Source organism: Xyrauchen texanus, chromosome 32 (genome assembly GCF_025860055.1).
Source record: "Xyrauchen texanus isolate HMW12.3.18 chromosome 32, RBS_HiC_50CHRs, whole genome shotgun sequence".
In the NCBI taxonomy this organism is placed as follows: domain Eukaryota; kingdom Metazoa; phylum Chordata; class Actinopteri; order Cypriniformes; family Catostomidae; genus Xyrauchen; species Xyrauchen texanus.
Window position 1 is genome coordinate 20,755,921 of NC_068307.1, and position 24,008 is coordinate 20,779,928.

General features: G+C 41.6%; 1 protein-coding gene across 1 annotated transcript in view; it reads left to right on the forward strand.

The window, feature by feature from the left end:
• Window positions 1-2,786: 2,786 nt before the first annotated feature.
• Window positions 2,787-24,008, forward strand: part of LOC127626152 (receptor-type tyrosine-protein phosphatase gamma-like) — a 370,169-nt gene continuing 348,947 nt past the window's right edge. The window contains exon 1 of the mRNA XM_052101735.1: window positions 2,787-3,285. Coding sequence (XP_051957695.1) covers window positions 3,195-3,285 — 91 coding nt within the window. The 5' untranslated portion in view covers window positions 2,787-3,194. The remainder of the gene's footprint in view (window positions 3,286-24,008) is intronic.

Consider the following 24,008-nt stretch of genomic DNA (forward strand, 5'->3'; position numbering starts at 1 on the left):
GTTTTTTTAACCTTAGCGGTTTTCAAAGCGTTTTACACTGTAACTCATTCACACACACACACACACACACACATGTTGTGTTTCCATGTTTTATGGGGACTTTCCATAGACATAATGGTTTTTATACTGTACAAACTTTATATTCTATCCCCTAAACCTAACCCTACCCCTAAACCTAACCCTCACAGAAAACATTCTGCATTTTTACATTTTCAAAAACATAATTTAGTATGATTTATAAGCTGTTTTCCTCATGGGGACCGACAAAATGTCCCCACAAGGTCAGAAATTTCAGGTTTTACTATCCTTATGGGGACATTTGGTCCCCACAAAGTGATAAATACACGCACACACACACACACACACACACACACACACACACACACACACACACACACATGTTGTGTTTCCATGTTTTATGGGGACTTTCCATAGACATAATGGTTTTATACTGTACAAACTTTATATTCTATCCCTAAACCTAACCCTACCCCTAAACCTAACCCTAACAGAAAACATTCTGCATTTTTACATTTTCAAAAAACATAATTTAGTATGATTTATAAGCTGTTTTCCTCATGGGGACCGACAAAATGTCCCCACAAGGTCAGAAATTTCAGGTTTTACTATTCTTATGGGGACATTTGGTACACACAAAGTGATAAATACACGCTCACGCTCACACACACACACACCAGTGACGGCAGAGCTGCCATGCAAGGCGCTAGCCTGCCATTGGGAGCAACTTGGGATTCAGTGTCTTACCTAAGTACACTTCGACATGGAGTCATGTGGGCCAGGAATCGAACCACCAACCCTGCGATTTGTGGCCAACCCACTCTACCACATGAGCCACAGCCTCCCCCAATTAGCCAATTAGCTTCTGATAGGAGGTGTACAGAATTGGAGGTGTACCTGTGGATGTATTTTAAGGACTAACTTCAAACTCAGTGCCTCTTTGCTTGACATCATGGGAAAGATCTTACTTTTTGGAGAAATGTCCTCTGGTCTAATGAAACAAAAACTGAACAGTTTGGTCATAATGACCATTGTTATGTTTGGAGGAAAAAGGGTGAGACTTGCAAGCTGAAGAACACCATCCCATCCCAGCCCTGAAGCATGGGGGTGGCAGCATCGTGTTGTGGGAGTACTTTGCTGCAGGAGGGACTGGTGCACTTTGCAAAATAGATGGCATCATGAGGAAGGAAAATTATATGGATATATTGAAGCAAAATCTCAAGACATCAGCCAGGTATTTAAAATCGCAAATGGTCGCAAATGGTTTTTCCAAATGGACAATGACCACAAGCATGTTTCCAAGGTTGTGGCAAAATGGCTTAAGGACAACAAAATCAAGGTACTGGAGTGGCCATCTCAAATTCCTGACCTCAATTTGACGATCTGACCAAAATTTGTGGGCAGAACTGAAAAAGTGTGTGCGAGCAAGGAGGCCTACAAACCTGAGTCAGCTGCACCAATTCTTTCTAGAAGAATGGGCCAGAATTCCAACAACTTATTGTGAGAAGCATGTGGAAGGCTACCCAAAATGTTTGACTCAAGTTAAACAATATAAAGGCAATACTATACCAAATACTAACAAAGTGTATGTAAACTTCTGACCAACTGGGAATGTGATGAAAGATATAAAAGCTGAAATAAATCATTCTCTCTACTAATATTCTGACATTACACATTCTTAAAATAAAGTAGTGATCCTATCTGACCTAAGACAGGAAAAGTTTTCTGTGATTAAATGTCAGGAATTGTGAAAAAGTTTAAATGTATTTGGCTAAGGTGTATGTAAACTCCTTACTTTAACTGTATATAGTTCATTTTCTTACATAAATAAAATATACTTTTAAGGATTATTTTACAGACACACACACATACAGTATATATATATATACTGTATATATGTATGTATAATATTTTTCAGTATTCAGATTAGTGTAATAAGTTCATGCATTTGGTTAAAGCTGGAATGACTTGAGCTTATATATTTCTGGGATGGTACCCAAATAAAATAAATTTGGCAACAGAATTTTGAATCAGGGCCACAAACCTGCAAACCTGGCCCCAAAATCTGCATGGAATTAACGTCCGGCAGTGACGCAAAACAGTTTTCCAAAGGTAAAACGGATCCACAGCAGAATAAAGTCAAAACTCACCCACAAATTATGTTGTATCCCTAGAGAGCAGCTGTAACTTAAAAATAAATAAATAAAAAACTTAACCACATCCATTTTGGACTATTTGAACATCCAAATAGCCTTAATTTAAAAGTTACAATTAAGAAAAAACGTAGTTAAATTATTTATTTATAATAAACAGCAAATTCTGTAAAATAAATAAATAAATAATAATTATAATAATTAATTAATTAAAAGAAAATGCTGGGATAACCTGAACAACAAAAAAATTATAAAATATAAATTTCCTATAATTGTGAAATTATGTATGGACTATGCATTTTGAATTTAATTGAACCATCCACTCTGCTCCATGTAGATGATTCCCCTGACAATTCCAGATACAGTGCACGCATAAAGTAATTGTATAACTGATGTTATCTTCAGCCTTTGGTTTTTATCTCAGATAAAGGGAAAGATACGCTCTTGTGCATCCATCACACACAGCAGCAGCACTGCACAGCCTCGGCGCTAGGATCCGGCGGATGGCGGAGAGCTCTGGGTCGGTCTCTCTCTCTCTCGCTCTCTCTCTCCCAAGCCTGTTTTAAAGTCTCTCCCAGACTTCGGCTCATGCGCTACTTCCTGTATGGCGGAATGGAAAGCTTCCAGAGCCGCTCCAACTCTTCTCTCTGTGTTTTCAGTCTGATGCATGGACTACCGCTCCTCTAAAACCTGACTCCAATTCCACACACCAACCATCCACAGCTCGCCTGACATGTTTTTCCTCCGGAATACAAGCTCTGCCATCTGAGAGAGAACGAAAAGAAAAACTGTTTTCTTTGGCTTGGTTAAACTTCAAAAGAAAAAAAATATTTCCAAAGGACTCACTAAAGGAGGCGGTCGATTTATTTTTTGCTCGCGAGAAGTTATTCACGTCGTATTTGTGCGTATAAGTCTATTTAGTGCATTTGTATCGCGTCTTTGTGGAAGTTTTTTTTCGATCATCAGGGGGATAACTCTGTCAACAGTTGCCTTATTCCCAGTTCTCCATGTATACGGTGTGACATGCGGAGGCTACTGCGACCGCGCTGCTGCTGGTGGATTCCGCCTCTGATTTTCTCCTCGCTTGTGCTCCGGTGGGCAAACTGTCATCCCGGTAAGTTCGATTTTAAGGTGGTAAACGTGGATGAAAATTGGTGCATAACTGCATATTGTGGAGACATCAACCGTGTTCATTGTTAAAACAGCTGTGTTATAAAAAACAATTTATCCAACGTGCATTTTTTTTTTAAATATTTTTTTAAAATCATGGTGATCGATATTGAGACAAATACACAACAACGCAGGATTGCAGAATTGTAGCGCTTCTATTAAAGCGATTATTGCAATATCTGCAATTGCAAATAATGTTATCTACAATAGAGCGGTGACCGTTATTTAGAATCAATTAATTCAAAGACACTGGGGGATCGCTACCTGTCCGGACGCTTGTGTGTCATTATAGTCTATTTGAATTAAACAGTTTGAATTATAATGGACGCTGGGTCGTTATTAGCGTAACTTAACAGCGATTAAATCCTCAACGACATTTTAAACGTGATTATAGTTTCGCAAGTCGCTTTCTCATGGAAAACAACAACAACAAAACAATCTGGTCTAATAGACGAAGCAGAACTGGAGTTCTTCTTTAAACATGCATATGCAAGATATACAGATGTTGATTGACAACACAAATAAACAGAATGGTTTTTAGGGTGGTTGGGGGGGGGGGGAAGTTATTATTTATTTTATGTGTTATTAAAACATGATTTTATGGAGGGTCAGGCGAGTTGGGATGATGCCTTGAATATGAATTCTCACCACAGACCATAGCAGATGAACAGCGCTTCTATTGACTGTGACAATTAGAATTTTGGGGGCTCGTCCGGGATTTAAAAACAACTAACACCATGCAAATATTTGACAGTGTATTGTTTGAAATGACATTGAGTGTGTGACAAGCAAGGTTTTATCTCTTTCTTAAGGTTTTGTTGTGATGGTAGACAGCAGCTAAAGCTCAGGCTCTGAGATGAAAGATGTTGCAATTCCACCATGAGGAGACTGATAAGCTTATTTTTGCATGAGTTTTTATTTCATACTGGAGCTGTGAAGTCACAGAGCCATGATATTCACTCTCTCAGATCATCATATTCAACCTTATGGAAGCAGAAAAACTGTTGCGCCCTTTGTTGTGTGTGATTAACCAAATGGCAAATTGCATTGTTTGAATAGACAGAAACATAGCCTACGTTTTTCTCTATTTTATTCGCTGGGTCACAACAGTGGTTTTAGAAGTCATATTCATAAATAATGAGCTTGACAGGTTTACAGGTCAATACAAATGAAAAATAACATTGTTGTTGACTGAAGCTGAGCTGAGTTTTTATTGTATTGTATGCCTAAACACATCTGCTAATACATCTCGATACGTAAATTACACTATAGCTCACCTACTTCAGGGTGGTTTATCAAACGGCCATTGTATTTCTTGGCTTTGCGTACGCAATCACATTTAAACCTCATCTTTGTTGGTAGAGAATCGCTGTCACAGAGATAAGCCAATATTAACATATTAACCCAAGCCTTTATGGTTTCTCAGGGAACCAAGTATTGCACTTCACATACCACTCAAAATATCCTCAGAATTTTATTTTTTTCTTTTTGAATTGCCAAAAGTTTTCATCTCACATTCTATGTGATCCGAAACTGTGAGAGCAGGGTGCTCAGGGATTCGGTGGACATGGGGGTGAGTGCTTGAGCACTGGCAGAGAGAAAAAGAGTCTAAGTTTCTGCATCCCAAACAGGCGAGAGGTTTCATCAGGGCTGTAATGGATGCCCACACATCGTCACCAACATTTTTGACAATCTTTTGTCTGTTTCTCTATTTACATCCCTCTCTCTCATGTCTGTCTGCCTGCCTGTGTTTCTGTTTCTGTATATCCACTGGGCAATAAGGAAGGCCCGCTGTTCTGGGGCCAGTGTGAGAGAGTCCATTCGGGCCATTGTTGCGTTGCGACTACACCTTACATTCGTTGATCACTTACATGTATATTTATGCCTTGCGAATGTACGCACTAGTTTTCTGTGAAGAACTGAACGTTAGTTTTCAGAATTCTATTGATTTATGTCACCACGGTAATGTTATCTATAGTAGATAGTTAACATAGATGAGGTTTTTATAGAAATTATAAGAATGACTACAAATCTGGAAAGCATCTTGAAAGCATTTAACAAATCAGTATATTTTGGACTGTATAATAATACAAATAATAATAATACTTTTTTATGTCACACGTTTAAATGTAGTTTCTCGAGGTGCTTTACAAAGTTAAAGCAAAATACAAAACCATATAAAAAGAATACGTCAACGCATGCTAAAATTACAAAAATACAGTATATTTATATAAAGAAATACAAAGTGCAAACAACACTGCATAAGAATGCATAGCCTCGAGTTACATTATAGTAATCTCTAGATATTATCGCAAATGAAAAACCTAATAAATTATTTGTTGTAATTCTTTTTATGAATAGATTTTTTTGGCACTTAAAATATATCGCTACAGTTAAAATGTAGCATAATTTGCGGTGAGGCCAGTGAAAATGTAGGCAAAAAAATCAGTAAAAATCCTTTTTGCTGAGCCCTTTGTGCTGTCTGTCACTGTCTCCATATGTGAGTTGATTTCTTAGAAAGACGTGCACACTTCCAATCCTTGATAATTTTCTTGTTGGAAGTGTGTGAGAAAAATGAAGATTTCATAGAACAAAAGAATTGAATACGTTCCATCTGCCTCCTGTCATCCCTCCTGCGCCCTCTGCTTTCTGACAGAGATGGGTCTTTTTAAACTCAGTGATATTTGTTCCTTGTCTGTATCTGATAGACCTGTTCTTAACAGAACCACTGCTGCGGAAAGACAAGCAAGCTCTGTATCTGCCACACCGGCAACTGTGACATACAGCAACGCACTGGAAAAAGGAGAACAGTGCAACTTTATTTCTGTCATGCCAGTGGGAAACAAGTGTCTGTACACTTGAGTGTTCAGTAATGGCCAGTTTACTGACGGTGCAGTGGATGAAGCTGGCGAGAGGGGAGGGAATCTCTACGCGGGGTGTCTGTTGGCCCCAGGCATCGCTCATCTCTTTACAGCCCAGTTAAGATAGCTGCTGGAGCAATATATGACTACCACTGGGGAAAAAAATTCTAGCACTCTTTGTGCCTGATAATCTAAAGCCATTATACTCAACATTAAGAATCCACACTGAAAATCTGAAATTCAAAATCTAAATTGAACCTAGAAATGTTTTAGGATTTTGAGAAATTTAAAACAACGCAACCTTATGACATTAAACAAATAATACATATTTACAATTTCGCACTACTTTAAGGTCACTAAACAAATGTTAGCAAATTTGTGACATTGACCATTGTACAAAAGGTCAGATTTCCTTGGTTCCATCGAAACACACGCAATGCTCTTTGGAACATTCTCAAATCAAGCTGGGAAAACATGGATCATGAGGTTTTGTAAAAACTTGTGATATCCATGCCAGCTTGAGTCGAGTGCACAATGTCATTTAAGCAAAAGGGTGAAATACCGAAATACACAATCATGCTCAATTCAACTTTGCACTCAAATTGTTATACTGATAGAATATAATTTCAAATGAAAAAATAGAAGCATTTCCACAAGTAGATTCACCTGTCCAATGTAGAAATGGCCAGTGAGAGAGTTTCTAGAGAATTTCTAGATGGTTATTTCTGTTGCATAATGAATAGTGTGCCACACAAGAGTGCCCAATGGTAATTCAAATCTCTTAAGAGGCATCATACTTCCGCCTTTCTGATTTCCTTTTATGGGGGCGAGAAGTCATTTCTCTGTCTAATAGAAAAGGATAATTTGCTAAACGTCCGTTCGGAAATGACAGGCACTTAAGATGGGGGGGTTAGTCTCAGGAGTGAGATAGCCAGACCTGACATTCGGGTGGATTGGATGCACTGGCGGCCCCTGTAACAACATTATCGTCATCATCATCCCTCTGCGCCCCGGCCGTTATCTGTCCGGCTGGGTGACCAAAGCTGCTGTAATGTTCGCCAGGTCACTTTATCAGTCATGATGGCTGTCATCGTTTTCTGGCTCCACTAATAGATTGATTAAAAGATAGTGTCATGGGGGCCGTTAACCGCGTGGGATGCTGTCGGGTTGCTGTGGAGTCTGTTTCACAATGTTTTTGAGTGCATGTGTGCTGATTTATCAGTTCTATAAAAAGCATGTGTTTAGAACCCGCAATATGCTTTCCTATATTGCTCTTTCATTTTTTTTATGTATTTGTTTAATAGACGTGTAACCATGTCCATGCACCTTTTAAAAAATATTTTTTTCCAAAATTGTATAATTTAAAAAGGAAACTGTATATTTTTGGTGCTTTAACTGAACTCTCTTAATTAATTTGAGGTCATAAAAGCTGCATGCATTATAATTATAGAAAAATCTGAAAAAAACTACATAAAATAAATTCCACTTAAAATGATGTTAGATTATAGCATGTCACACCGCACGCAGGCCATGTCATCTTTTGAAAATTATTTTGTCAACCGCTCATTTAATTTGTTTTTACTAATCCATTTGTTAATATTAGTTAATGCATTAGGTATCATGAACAAACAATTAACAATATATTGTTTACAGCATTTATTAATGTTTGTTAATGTTAGTTTATAAAAATACAATTGTATCTTGTTAGTTCCTAGAACACTGAAGTAATGTTAACAAACACACCTTTTGATTTTAAAAGTGTATTAGTGTATGTTGATATTAAATTTAACTAAGAATAACACAAACTTCGAGACCACTATGCCTTACTCGGTCAGTCTCGCAGGCACTCATTCCAATTCCACAGTACAAAAATAACTATGGTCAGAAATCGTTTTTCTATACTTACACTAAAATTTGGAATGACATTCCTTATCAAATTCGAACATTATCGTCCTTCACATATTTCAAAAAGTCATATAAACAGTTTCTTCTTACTAGCCAAACTTGTACACATTGATTGCTCATGTACTGTTTTTAGTCTTGTTTTTCCGTATTTTATGTTTTGTTTATATCTATCTAGTCAATAACAATGTCTTGTATAAATGTGCTGAAATTCTGTTTATTGTTTTATGTTGCTGCAGAACAGGAACCTGCTGTAAACCAGTTTTTAAACTGAGCCAGGCCCGTTTTACTGTAACTATACTGTTGCTGTTGAATTTTCCTGTATAATAAATGAAATGAAATTAAATAAATGCTGTAAAAGTATTGTTAGTTCATGTTAACTAATTGTTAACTAATGTGAAAAAATTGAGCCTTCTAGATCAATCTCATTGTTTACAAAATATCTGTGAATGCGCAGTAAGTGGTGGCAGGAAGCCTGCAAACAATTGTGTTCGATTTGACAGATTTTTGTAGACCGGTAATAATGTTTGCTATAAATGTTTGCTGCTAAGCCGTGTTGTCGAGTTGAATTTATCTCCTCAGTGCAGTTAGCCCCGTTGATGGCTTGAAGCCACAGCCGTCTACGAGAGCCCTCAAAATAATTTTTCACAACTGAATCAGATAAAAGTTTATTGTTTGCGCACGGTTTCTGCCACCACTTCCGTGTGCCTCTATTTTATAGTGTTAACAGTTAGTTTCATTTCTGAATAAAGGCGTTGTCATATTTACCTTCGCACAGTGAAAGTCCGTGGGCTAAATACAGTTATTTCAATTAGAATCTTCGTGATTGTGAATTTTTCACAATGGGCTTTCAGTGGCAAAGAATTTTCCCTCACAGATTTCCCGTGGAGATAAATTTTGTTTAAATTTGACAGGTGAATTCACTATGTAACCAATAGGTAGTTGCTTTTAGACACTTCTGTTTTTCATTCGATGGTAGAGAGAGAAAAGAAAATGATTGACCCAAACTCCTATTGCCCACATGAGCAGCATGGCTCAATATGTTGGAACAGGCCACAGCTCCGAGAAATGTTCATTTTGGTTGCGGCTGGTTTGGCTTTGTACAGCAAATTTTAGAGACATTTTGTCCTGCTCAATCCTTTGCCTTGCAAGAGTCTGACTTCATGCTTGTAATAGGTTGCTTCTGTTATTCTGGTGGAGTATTGCGTGAGAGTTCTGTTTTAGTAGCTTCTTTCTGTTTTTGCTGTCAGCCGACTTAACAAACATGGCTAAGCTAAACATATGCTCTTTAAATTACCACACACTGCCTCTCTTTCTACTTTTCTTCCTCTTTTTCTTGTGGTAGATGTTGTGAATGTCATGTACAGTGTAGGCTCTCAGAAGTAAAGTACTGCTCGGGTTTTCCTGAATAGTCTTGGTCAATGGAGATTTTGTGTGTGTGTGTGTGTGTGTGTGTGTGTGTGTGTGTGTGTGTCCGTGCTCATGCTGGTACTTTCTCTGCTCATCTCCACTGGCAGCCATGGCTCTGAGTGCGTGCCAACTGCTAAATGAAGTGGACATTCATAAAGCATGCTGGTGGATCCTGTCTTCCAAACAGATATAATTGTATATAATAAGCACAGCATGCAAAGAATCACACTCTTTTCCACTTAAAATGGACATATTTTATATATATATTTTTTATTTTTACATAACATTTAATACTATGATCAATACTGTATATGGACACTCACTGAGCACCTTATTAGGAACACTGTGGTCCTAATAAAGTTCCCGATGTGGTTTTCTGCTGTTGTTGCTCATCTGCCTCATGGTTTAACATGTTGTGAATTCCGAGATGCTATTCTGGTCACTGCAATTGTACAGAGTGGTTCTCTGAGTAACCCTAGCCTTTCTGTCAGCTCAAACCAGTCTGGCCATTCTCTGTCTACCTCTCTTATCAACAAGGCGTTTCCGTTCGCAGAAATTCCACTCACTGGATTTTTGTTTTGTTTTTGGAACCATTCTGAGTAAACTCTAAAGATTGTTGTGTGTTAAAATCCTCTAACCAGGCTGTCTGGTATCAATAATCATGCCACGGTCGAAGTCACTTAGATAACGTTTTTTCCCATTCTGATGTTTGATGTGAACATTAACTGAAGCTCCTGACCCATATCTGCATGTTTTCATGCATTGCACTGCCGCCACACGATTTGCAGAATAGATAATTGCATGCATAAGTAGGTGTACAGGTGTTCTTAATAAACTGTTAATTGAGTGTATATGAATGCAGAATTTGTTTTATTTTGTACCTTTATTATCAGATACATTATTGAACTTCTTTTCTTTTTTACATGAATAAAAAATGTAAATGTTTTCAATGCCTATAGAAATCTCCCATCCATGTAATGGCTCTGTTGCAATTTTGAGGCACCCCACTTTTATATAGATCACTGCAGAAGTCTAAATCCCTCTCCGGTTTGATAAATATTGGCTTTGTATAGACCTGTTGCCTGGATTGCTATTTATGCAGATTGTTTTCCTTTCTGTGACAAGCAATTTCGTTACATGGTCTTTGGAATGCACAAATTCTGCATCTTGGATTGCGGCGACATTCCAATACACAGCAACAGCACCTCTTTTTTTGTTAAAAAAATTTTGTGAAATGACTTGACAAATGGTCAAGGTTTGCCTCATTGGAAGTGGAAGTAGTTGCAGGAAGGAGACCTAAACTGTGTACGTTGGTGTTGTTTTTTCTTAGATTTTCTCCAAGTTTGCTTTTCCCACTCTTTTATTCCTTTCTATTTTCTCTCACTTGCTCTCTCTCTTTCTCTCTCTCTTTCTCTCTCTCTCTCTCTCTCTCTCTCTCTCTCTCTCTCTCTCTTTTCTCTCCCAGACTGGAGGTTCTGAAAAGATTTTCATTTGGCACAGTAACGGTGCTTAGAACAGTTTGCCAGGAGACGACAGAAACCTTTGAGCCGCTGGGAGACTTAAAGCGCTAATTCTCCTTCCACATAACCCAGCCACCCTCCAGCGCCTCATTCTACTGCTTGCCTCCGACCCCCTCTCTAAGGTCATAATTAGCAGAGTATGAAGTAAAGAAGCAAAAGTCTCTCCATTAATAACGTATAACGGCTGTTGGCCCTGTCCAATTTAAATGCCAGTTCTTCATCCTCTCACTCAAAATCCCCGGGCTTGATAGAGTACCTACAGTCTTATGAAGATAAAAAATCTCAACATGCATCAAAAATAGAAAAAGATAATGTTCAACTCTTTAATGTAGTCTGAAAACGGTGTCTGTGGCATCAAAGAAGGGAAAAAACCACCTAGGATTTAAGCAGTGGAACATGTTTACGTTTCTAAGTAGTAAAATTATACATGTGATGGATGGATCAATGAGAAAGAAATTAATTAAAATTTGATGAGCTGCAGTGAGCATTGTGAAATCCATCATGGGATGGGAGCTTAACACCCAGACAGATGTTGTAGTTCAATGGTAGGTCAAGAGGCAACAATATAACAACATTTGATAACAGTCATTCGCTTATTTGGTCACTTGAGAAGGTGTTTTGCGTGACTGGTTTTTTACTTTAGTCGTTTTTTTCTAGGTAACAAATAAGTGGTTGTTGCATTTACACAATGCAAACTGTGCCATAATATCTTAACTTTAGCAACATTTGATTACAGTGGTTCTCATCTTGGCCACTAGAGGGAGTGATTCACATCAGTGCCTTTTACTTTGTTTATTCTAAGTAAATACGCCTTTACGCAATGCAGACTTTGCATTTAATACCTTTACTCTAGAGTATCTGTTGCATTAATTTTGTGGTTTGTCAAGTTGATAACTTGAGGCTTTTGTGGTGGAGAGTTAAACATCATCAATCACTGTACCACTTTTCACAAGCCCACGCAATACTACTTAAATTAATTTTGTCCTCTCAAGCTCTTTTCACAGATTCAATCTTTTTTCCCCCTTCAGTGTCTCATCTAGCAGTTCCAAAACATTGCAATACAACAAGGCCATACATTGCAATGTGACTCTAAATAATTCTGTACCTTGCTCAAATGTAAAACAAGATTTAGAAACTGCAGCATTAACATGCTCATTGTTAAAAGTGTAGAACTTGATTACTGAGTTCCAACTTGTGAAATCCACTTCTGTACACTATTAACCCTAATAAGTTAGCAGAACTCAAAAAATTGGGGCAATATATTATACCAAATATTTTAAACCCCCAAGTTTGTTAATAGAACTTTCAGATTTTAATAAACATGCATGTCAATTGTGCATCTTTAATTGAACTTTTATTAAACTCTGCTGAACTTAAAATGTACATGTAATCTCAATCTCAATTTAAATTCTTAAAGTAGAGAAAACCTGCCTAGTACTTGCTAGAATTAGCAAGTACAGTGAAGCATGCTGAATGCATGCTAATTTGTAACACTGTGCTTTAATTAGCATAGTAATGGCATATTGAATAATGTAAAATAGAACATTTGTAACTTGTACCTGTCCTCAACACAAGCTCTATCTCCCCATTCACCATAATTTTAACTCCCAAAACTCCAACATAACATAAACTCTTCTAAATAACACAACAAATCATTAAATGCTAACAAGTTACATTAGTCTTGCACAGACACGTATAACACTTAATTTTAACATTTACACTGTCTGTTTAGTGTCGAGCCAAGCATGATGGGAAATATAAATCCCCTGTCCAGTTTCTGTAAAACGTAAGTTACTGTAAATGTAAAGGTGCACTCAGTAATTCTTTCTCCAAAAGACATGAATTTGAATTTTGCAATGTATGTAGGAAATTATGACCACTCACATTAAAATGAAGACTCCAGTCATAACAGTAATCTTATAAAAGTTGTTTTATTCTACATTGAGAGGGTTCGCTCATGGGGGCTGCCATTTTAGAATCACATGACCAGCCGAATACTATTAACTTAATCTCAGTAACCATCCTGTTATTTGACACTTTCACTCATTGATTAAAGTAATCATGGCTGACTGTGAATACTACATTTCGACAATGGCATCTGAAACTGAAAACTATTGATTTTAAATTATTTTAAAGTCCAAGATGACACAAAGACAAAAGTTACTGAGAGCAACTTTTATAGGGACAACACAACAATAAAAAATAAAACAGTTCAGGTTACTTAAAAGGCAAGTCCGTGAACTCAAAAGAAGAAAAAGTTGTCATTAAGGTTAATTTATTTGAACTAATTTGTATGATTGAATTTTCCCTATTAAAAACAATTAATTATGTTGAGCATTAGGGTATACAGTGTAATTCTGAGTTGCCTATAAGGTGAACCCTTCCCTTGTAATCTATTATCGTTTTTTCTGTTTCTTCTAGAAGGGTGATGGCTGAGATTTGGGCTTAGTAGCCAGTCTGGATTCGTGTAAAAGGCCAATCTCCTCCTCCGCCAAGGTCTTGATGGGCTGGCTGTCATGGACAAATCTACTCGTGATAGAGAAATAACCTTAATTTGAAGTCGGGTAGACATGGTTCAGGCCTGGTGTGTAATGATAGTCTTAAGAGGGATGTTGTCTGTGTGATAGGGTGTTTGGAAATCAGGGAATTTTAGCCCTAAGGGTTTTGTGTGCCAGTTCATTCCCTTTTGTACTTGTAATTCCCCCCAAACAATCTGTCTCACAATCAACTTAAATAAATAAATAAATACAAAAATGGGAAAAACAACAACAACAATAACAACAACAAAAAGCCACAGAAAAGGAGTGAGGCTAACTATTAGACACCCTCCATATATCACATAAGCCTCAGAAATTGCAGCACCAAATTATTTGTTTGTCTGTGTGTGAGAGCGGCTTCTACTTGGCCACATAAATTAGGTAATGCTGTGCTGTTTCTGGGAACCACAGTCACATATACAGAATGGCCATTTTCACAGACACAATGCATTAATGTTGCATTAGGCCTCGACTCAGCCGGCCTGGTCAGTTACAGCCCCTTGATATTTTCTCTGCTTCCGAAGCAAAAAGAAAAAGGAAAATAACCACATGCCAAGGACCGTTGTGTCAGTGAGCCAGTGTAAGGGCGGAGTTGTGAGTCTTCTCATTAAATTTTTTGCAGTGTAGTTGGTTTTTCCACTTTAATGCTTGGGAAGATGCTGGCCTTTTCCACCGAGAGAGAGAGTGTTCGGGCGAGACGCAGCTTGGGGACTGCACCATGCTGCCCAATTTGTCTTACTTTTGGGGAAGCTGATTAAAGTACAATAATTTTTTTTTCCTTTTGGCTCCCTACCTCTTTTATCACATTGGCAAGATTCCCGCTTCCAGATATCTATGCTGTAATCATTTAGACCTGCAACAAGTGTGCTGAAAATGGCTTGTGATCAGTGTAGGCCTGTTCTGATTTATTCCAATCGCAAGGTACACTCCGTGTCTGCATAGTGTATTAGATGAGCAAGATATACATGTGTGATGTCCCCATATGACCAATCTTTGATTGAGAAACCTGATAGTAGGCCTGACTTACAACTCTTTTCGTTGATATCCGCTACCCATAATGCGTTGTCGGACTGTCTGATGTATATTCCAGACTGCCAATTGAAAACTGATTGGCTGGACTTATGCAGATATTCATAAAGATACGCAAGACTGCCAACTGACTTTCTCTCAGAATTTATTTTGAATATTCAAAGTATGTATCCACATTTGGCACTGACCAAAAATTAGCCCACTTGGCTGATTAACTATTTGGCAAATATTATGCAAATTAAGTATCAGCGATATGAGCATTTAATTTCAGTAATTTTGTTTGTCTATATGAGCTATCAGACAACCTACTCTCTAGATATCGGTTAGTGAAAAATCCACATCAATCGACCACTATTAAAGTTGCGCTAATGAGCTAGTCTATATTACTTCGCGGAGCTTTGTTTATTGTGATTGTCAGTGTTGGGGAGTATTAGTAGTGATGCTACTAATTTAACTACATCGTTTTGGTATCGTGCCATTAGCGGCACTATTTTCACATTAGTGTAGCTTTTCCAGTAACGAGCTACATTTTTAAATGAGTAGCACTGTAGTGTCACAAAACAGTACATCTGTCACTTTGTATTGCTATCTCAAGAATGGACCCGAGGAAGTAATAAAGTCTTTCTAGCAAGTCAACCCACTGGTGGCCATCTTTGGACTGCTCTCGGGAACCTTTTTCCAGTGCAGCTCCGGTCCACTTGAATGGGGAAACACCGAAATCTCAAAAACGGATGGTTAACCAAAGAACATGTTTCAAATCAGCAGTAAAATCGGACATCACTGGAATCATAAATTGTGCTTCTTTACCTCAGAATATGCTAAAAAACGCTACATTTTTCCTTGTATATCTAATGTGCATGCACATTTTTGAGTTGATCGACAGGTGATTTCTGTATCTAAAAGGTGATTGGCTCTTTTACCTGTAAGGCAGGACTTCCTTTCTACATCCGTTGACCATTGGGTGTTACAATTTCTCTCATTCATTTTAGTAGAAGTGGCCTATCTATACAGTCTCTGGTAGTAATCAAACATGCTCACCTAAACCGTCCTCTTTCTTTGAAATGTAGCGCAGGAATATGTAAATCATTTAGGTGAATTGGTTATTTCAGACAGTTTATGTAAGTGAACTGATTCAATAACAAATTCTCCTACTTGGCGTCGGGAACTCCAATTCATTCTAATGAGTCGGATTATTTGACTGTTCATGTAAATGAACTAGCTCACATAAATTATTCACTGATTCAATTGATTCCCTGGACAGCCTTAAGGGGTGGTCACACTTCACTTTGCGCTCCATTCACTCCCATTCAAACTTATCTGACTGGAAATGACTGGAAACGCAAGCTCATGCAAAGAAATTTCATACTACTCTGCATACCAATGCCAGTGGTGGACAGTAACGAAGTAAATGTAATTCGTTACTGTACTTAAGTAGCTTTTTTGCGTATCTGTACTTTACTGAAGTATTGAAATTTGGGGAGACTTTTACTTTAACTCCACTACATTTCAAAGTCAAATATCTTTTTACTCTACTACATTTTCAAAATCAGTCGTTCCTTTTTATTTATGAGTGGATAAAAACATAAATGGTCAAACGAGCCACCAATCACAGTACAGCGCACGCGCTTTGTTTTGAACTTGCCTTGGCGGCATCTACTAAGTGCGAACCAGGGGTGCGTTTCCCAAAAGCATCGTTAGCCAACTATGGTCGCAAGTTCCGTCGTTGTCATCATAGTTCAACGAGTCGGTGTTTCCCGAAACCATCGTTCCAACGAACATTCGCAAACGGCATCGCAGAGTTGTGTGGTTGGAACGACAGCTCTCGACCTGTGGTTAGAAGCAGAGTTTCTTGCTATTATAACATGTGGGCTTAATAAATTATTATCTTGAGCCAAATAAGCAAGATGACATTCAGTACAATCAGTATCTTTTATTTAGAAGACATACAAATGTCCTTTATGTCTTTTAGTTTGTCAATAGATTAAAGCACCGTATTTGAAGAGAGCGCATGTGTGAACGTGCTCTAGTGCGTTAGAACGAGCCTATGATTTAATCTGGAAATAAAGCAAATAACTGAGAAAAATATGAGATAGTCCTCAGATGACATGTCCGTTATTTATAGCAAAACATCTAGCATTAATTCGATCACAAACAGATTCATTAAAAGAAGTTTTTACTCCACCAATTTGCGATAATACGGTTTCGGGAAACAGTCGTGACTAGCAAGTTGATTTCTTCAACAGTGCATTGTACTACGGTAGTAGAGCAGCAAGTTACGTCGTTGTACGGGAAACGCGCCCCAGAGCCGTTAAATATGAGAGTTGCGAACAGACGGTTGCGACAGTGATCTCGCCGCCGCGCGGTCACGTGATTCGTGTAGCTCTCAGTAGTTCCAAACAAATAGCGTTGACAATGATTTTAAGCGGGGCAGAGAGCAGCAGCTATTATTGCAGCAATTATCGGTAAATATTGACACATAATGTACATTGCTTATTATGTTGTCACTAAAATTACTTGCATATAATAGCATTTTTTTTCTGGGGAGTAGCAGAAACACTGCATTAATACGTTTTTGTGTTTAATTTTGGAGGGAAATTGGCTGCTCCCATAACATAGAATATATATATATATATATATATATATATATATATATATATATATATATATATATATATCTATATTCTATGTATGTATGTGTGTGTGCGTGTGTGTGTGTGTATATATATATGTAGTGTGTGTGTGTGTATAGGCTATATATATATATATATATATATATATATATTTAATGGCATTGTGCAGGTGTATGTGAATGTATCATAACATTAGGATGTTAATAATTATGACCATAGACACTCGAGAAAAATATATACAGTAAATACTGTAAATGTATTATACCTTATGGGAACATTCCCTTCCCTCCAAAATTAAACACACAAAAAATGTATTCAATTCAAATATATATATATATATATATATATATATATATATATATATATATATATATATATATATATACATACATCTGACTAATTAATGTCATTTTATTAATAGATTGGTGTGCCAAGAGTGACATTAGTCTTCATGTAGACTGAGTTAAGCAAGAGTCTTGTGACAAATTATAATAGGACATTATGGCCATAAAAAAATCATTGTACTTGGATACTTAAGTACATTTGAAGGCAAATACTTTTGCACTTTTACTCAAGTGAATGTTTAAAGGCAGCACTTCTACTTTTACTTGAGTAATATTTTACCTTGAGTATCTTTACTTTAACTCAAGTACATGGTATGTGTACTTCGTCCACCACTGACCAATGCTCAAGCTTGGTGAACTCTGAACCATAAATTTGTACGACAAGAGGACCAGTAGGAGGACCAGTAGGAGACTGAAACTTCTCACGCTGACCTCTTGGCTCAATTCAAAGGATACATATTTCAAAGCTGCGAGATTTATTGTTGCAGGAAAGTGAGTAGACTATATATTTTAAATATAATATTTATTTTTTGTGACCTATTATTTACTCACACCAATAGTCAAGTTACGTTGTATAAAACAAAATTGTGTGCTCAGCCTTGTGTAACTGCCCCGTCAGAAGCACTTCCCTAGATGTCACAGTTTTTTTTATTTAAAACATTTTACAAAATATTTGGTTTATTTAATAGTTTTTGTGTGTATTAAGTACAATTTAATGTTGTCACCTTATCTGTTTAATGTCACCCTAATTAAATGTATATCAGGTGATATAATTTAATTTTGCATACATTACTTCTGATTTAAGATATGAGTAGCTTGTAGCTTGGGAAGCCACAGTTTCAAAGTAGCTTCCCTATCACTGGTGATTTTCAATATTAATAAAATCAAATATTGCTTGAACATTGGTGTATTTTTATCATATTGTTGAGGCTGATGTTTATAAATGCAAAAAGACACGCAAGGCCATGCGTTATATTGATTTTACCACACTTTGCGTTGTCCACAAAATCCATTGTCCATGATAAAATCACTGAAGCACACCTCATGTTGCTTATTGCTGTATTTTTACATGCTAAACAATAGACTAACATCTACGGACATGTGAATGCAGATGAGGGTGAGAGTTGTCATCATTCGACATTGAAATTCTCCCTTTTGTTTTCTAGCATCTCCCCTAGTGGCAATGTCTCCTCTTTTTTTTCTTTTTCTTTTTTTTTTTTCTACCCTCCATATTTCTCAGTGTGGCAGCATTTAAACAGTTAGCATTGCAAAGAGCAGCAAATGTAGCCTGACATTAATCTCAAACACAGGCTTGGGTGGCAGTTCAATGTACAAGCATGAAATCAAACTCCAAAGTAGAAATAATTTTCAATTGTTTTGCTGCTTGACAACTGTGATTGCCTTTTCTGGCTGGGTTGTGTCTTTGATGGTTTACTCTACCTTGACTAGTGCTGATGGGTTAGTGCTATGACTACTGATTGGATTGTCTCTCTCTGACTTCTTGTAACCTTACCCTGTTATTGGTATCAGCCTTGTCAAAAAAGAGAGCATTTTTGCTTGCTTGTTTTTAGCTGTTTCTCCCTCCAAATACAAGATTTCCTGACAAGCATGTTGAAGGTCTTTCACTCTCCCAACCAGATGTCTGACAGATGGGCTTTTGCTCTCTCACCCCTGGAAACGTTGTGGATTCTCCATACTCCTACATGTATTCCATTACATTGCTATAACTCTTTATCTCCCCCTGATCTGTATCAGGGATGGGTCAAGATGACCGATTATTCCAACTACCAACTAATGGATTTCAGTATTTGACTAGTGTTCCCCTTCTGTCGCTCTCTCCACGTTGTGTCAGAGAAGCGACACTAGTGGTCTCTCTTGAGCGCCGATATTCACCTCTGAACTATGAAAAAAGGCCAATTAGAGTTGGCAACCAGTATTTGCATGTCCCGCCCCCGGACATACGGGTATTTAAGCGGCGCAAATACGGGAGTTCATTCAGAAAATTTCTTCGGAGCCGATGGTCGTGTTTGCAGACTGCTGCGTTTTACACACCGAGTTCCTGCTATCCTCTGCTGCATGCTGTTGGATTCTACGGCGCACAACAGCGGCTTTCTCCTGTTTGCACGGCTGTGCACTTCCTGCCCCTGAGCGCATCGACAGTTGCAGATAAGAACGATCTCTCACGAGTTCTTTCATTCATAAAAGAGTGATTTTATTTAAAAGAGTAATATCCTCTAAAAGAGCAAAAAACACAGCGGCGTTGAACGTCCTTTTAGGGACGCGTCTTTATAAAGATGCCTTTCCGCCCCTGTGTTGTTCCTGGATGCGGTAGAGTACTCTCCGCTTCCGACGGCCACAGGCGTTGTCTCGTGTGTCTGGGCAGTGATCACACTGAGGCTGCGTTTGTGGATGGTTCATGTTCTCATTGCGAGAACATGACCATGACAACGTTGCAGTCGCGGCTTGCTTACAACCGTAAGCAAGCCACTCCAGCCGCCCCCCGCGTCGCTCCTTCTTCCCACGGGATTGAGGACGATGCAGCTGGCGATGGAGGTGATTCGGGGATGTCAGCGGGTGCAGCTCCGCCGGTACGCCCCTCTGACCACCAGCGCCCGGCACGCGACGTTGACTCCCGTCCCGCTCGAGGTGGCGGTGACTCGCCTCACAGCCAGTCTGCCTATCCTCTTGCGATGGAAGCAGATGAGTTCGCCGTGACATCGGAGGGCGTGGGCTCTGATGCTGAGGGCTCCTCTGGGCTGCCGCCTTCGGGCTTGCACGCCCAGGAGGAGGCCGACACACAGATGTCCGATATGCTTTCCGGGCAGCCAACAGCGTGGGCCTGGATTGGAACCCTCCATCCTCCCCACAGCCATCACGGCTGGACGATTGGTTCTTGGGCGTGGGCGCGCTCACAGCCTCGCCCCGGTTCCTTTCTTCCGGAGGTGCATGATGAGCTGACGTCTTCGTGGAGAGCACCCCTCTCCACTCGTCGCACCGCCACCTGCTCATCCGCCCTCGCCACCCTCGACGGCGGAGCGCCACGGGTACACGGAGATCCCCAGGTGGATAGAGCTGTTGCGCTCCACTTATGTCCCGAAGCACTACCACCTGGCGGGCCGCCCTGTACTCCCTTCCGGTCCTGTAGAGCAACATCCTCGCTCACCGCGAAGGCCTACAGCGCTACCGGACGTGCCGCTTCCGCCCTGCATGCCATGGCTCTCCTGCAGGTCCACCAAGCCAAGGCACTTCGCAACATGCACGGGGGTGGCCCTGATCCCGACACGCTGCAGGAACTGCGCTCAGCCCTGAGAGCGACGAAGGTCACAGCGCAGGCACTCGGGCAGGCGATGGTCACTCTGGTGGTCCAGGAACGTCAGCAATGGCTGGACTTGGTTGAGATGCGTGAAGCTGACAAGACTTGCTTCCTCAACGCCCCTGTCTCCCAGTTCGGCCTCTTCGGCGACACCATTGAGGACTTTGCCCAGCAGTTCTCCCTGGTGAAGAAGCAGACGGAGGCCATTTCGCACATCATGCCGCGCCGCAAGCTTGCCGCCACGGCCCATGCCCCATCTGCTCGCCAAGGGCATCCTCCCGCGGCCAGAAGACCTTCTGCTCCGCCCCAACCTGGGCCCAGCTCTCAGCCCTGGCGTCGAGCAAACCGCAGGAAGCGTACGCCCCCTGCCTCACGGACCCCTTCGAGGACCCGGAAGGCTCCCAAGCGTCCCTGAGACAGCGGACCCAGAGGACGAGAAGTTAGCTCCGGAGGTGGTAAGACCACTCCGTCCCCCAGTGGAGGGCTGGGAGGAGAATCTTTTGTTTTTTCATTTGCCGCACCTCCTGACGGGGGCTGCGGTACCCAAATTCTCAATAAAAGAGCTATTTCCTTTACCTCTGGGTCACATGGCCCGCAAATGCCGTTCTCACGGCACTTTGCTTTCAGGCCTCAACAGTCTCGGCGCCCAGGATGCGGTGCTTCCCGCCCTCAGCCCCACGACTGTTCCCCCGGCCGGCCGGTTCAGACGAGTCCAGAGGACGCCAGCATCAGACCTCCTCCTCAGTCACGAACCCGCCCCCTGCCGGGTGCGTGGAACAAGGTAAGTGCTTTGAGCTTATTCTCAGCACCAGAGCCTCGGGACGCCGCGTTACCTGTTCCGTACCGCTGCGAAGCCCCGCCGGGTACGTCCAAAATACTCGTCCCCTTGGTGCCCCTAGCACGGAGCTTAGAGGCATGGCTTTCACTGCCCAGCTCGTCACGGTGGCTGCACCGGACCATCCGACTCGGTTATGCAATTCAGTTTGCCAGGTCTCCGCCCCCCTTCGTGGGCGTTCGTTCCTCCGCAGTGCACGGCGAACATGCCCACTCCCTGCGCGAGGAAATCGCCTCCCTTCTAATCAAGGACGCGATAGAGCCTGTCCCTCCGACCGAAACGAAGAAGGGTTTCTACAGCCCTTACCGTTGTACCCAAGAAAGCGGCGGCATACGACCGATCTTGGACCTGCGAGTTTTCAGTCGGACCTTGTCCAAACTCCCGTTCAAAATGCTTACCCAGAAACAAATTCTATCTGGCGTCCGGCATCTAGATTGGTTCGCAGCGGTAGACCTGAAGGACGCGTACTTCCACGTCTCAATTCGCCCTCGACATCGACCCTTTCTACGGTTCGCGTTCGACGGCCAGGCGTATCAGTACAAGGTCCTCCCCTTCGGCCTGTCTCTGTCCCCTCGCGTCTTCACGAAGGTCGCAGAGGCGGCTCTTGCCCCGCTATGAGGAGCGGGCATATGCATACTCAATTACCTCGATGATTGGCTCATTTTGACCTCCTCGCAGGAATTACTATGCGCACACAGAGACCAGGTGCTCGAGCACCTCGGCCGTTTAGGGTTTCAGGTCAACTGGGAAAAGAGAAAGCTCACCCCGGTCCAGAGCATCTCTTTTTTCGGTTTGGAGTTAGACTCAGTCTCAATGACAGCACGTCTCTCCAACGAGCGTGCTCAGTCAGTGCTGGAATGCCTCGCTTCTTCGAACCAGGCACCGTGGTCCCTTTGAAGCGTTTCCAACGGCTCCTGGGGCATATGGCATCCTCCGCGGTGGCCGCGCCACTGGGGTTGATGCATATGAGACCACTTCAGCATTGGCTACAGACTCGAGTCCCGAGGCGAGCATGGCGCCACGGCACGCACGGCGTGGAAGTTACCCCGCCTGCCGCCAAACCTTCAAACCCTGGACAGACCTCTGCTTTCTACGGGCAGGAGTACCCTTGCAGCAGGTGTCCGTCGGCGTTCTGGTTACAACCGGCGCCTCCAAATTGGGTTGGGGCACCGTGTGCAATGGGCGCGCAGCCGCAGGCCGGTGGAACCGAGGCCCGCTGCGCTGGCACATCAGCTGCCTAGAGCTGCTGGCCGTTTTTCTTGCCCTGAAGAAATTTCTTCCGTTGATTCGTGGCAAGCATGTCCTAGTCAGGACAGACAGCACCACGGTGGTGGCCTACATAAACCGCCAAGGCGGAGTACGCTCCCTCCACATGTCACAGCTCGCCCGTCGTCTCCTCCTTTGGAGTCACTGCGCACCACTCACATCCCCGGCAACCTCAATGTGATAGCGGACACGCTGTCAAGGCAAAACTTGCCCGGCGGAGAGTGGAGGCTCCACCCCCAATCGGTCCAGCTGATTTGGGACAGGTTCGGCAAGGCCCAGGTAGACCTGTTTGCCTCCCAGGAAACCTCCCACTGTCCGCTCTGGTATGCCCTCACAGAGGCTCACCTTGGGACAGATGCTCTGGCGCACAGCTGGCCTCGCGGGGCTCGCTAAGTACGCTTTTCCCCAGTGAGCCTTCTTGCACAGGTGCTATGCAAGGTCAGGAGGACAAGGAGCAAGTCACTCTGGTGGCCCCCTACTGGCCCAACCGGACATGGTTTTCGGATCTCACGCTCCTCATGACAGCCCCTCCCTGGCTGAATTCCCTGAGGAAGGACCTTCTTTCTCAGGGACGGGGCACGCTCTGGCATCCGCATCCAGACCTCTGGAATCTCAACGTCTGGTCCCTGGATGGGACACGGAGGATCTAGCCGGCCTACCTTTGGCCGTCATAGACACTATTAACCAAGCCAGAGCCCCTTCGACCAGGCATCTTTACGCCCTGAAGTGGCGTCTGTTCATGGACTGGTGTTCTTCCCGAGCCGAAGACCCGCAGAAGTGCGCAGTTAGGTCAGTGCTCGTGTTTCTTCAGGAGAGGCTGGAGAGGAGGCTGTCCCCCTCCACCCTCAAGGTGTATGTTGCCGCTATTACGGCCCACCATGACACGGTAGACGGCAAGCCTCTTGGTAAGCACGACTTAATCGTCAGGTTCCTAAAAGGTGCCCGGAGGATGACTCCCTCCCGGCCTAACCTGTTTCCCTCCTGGGATCTCTCGGTCGTCCTTATGGGACTCCGGAGACC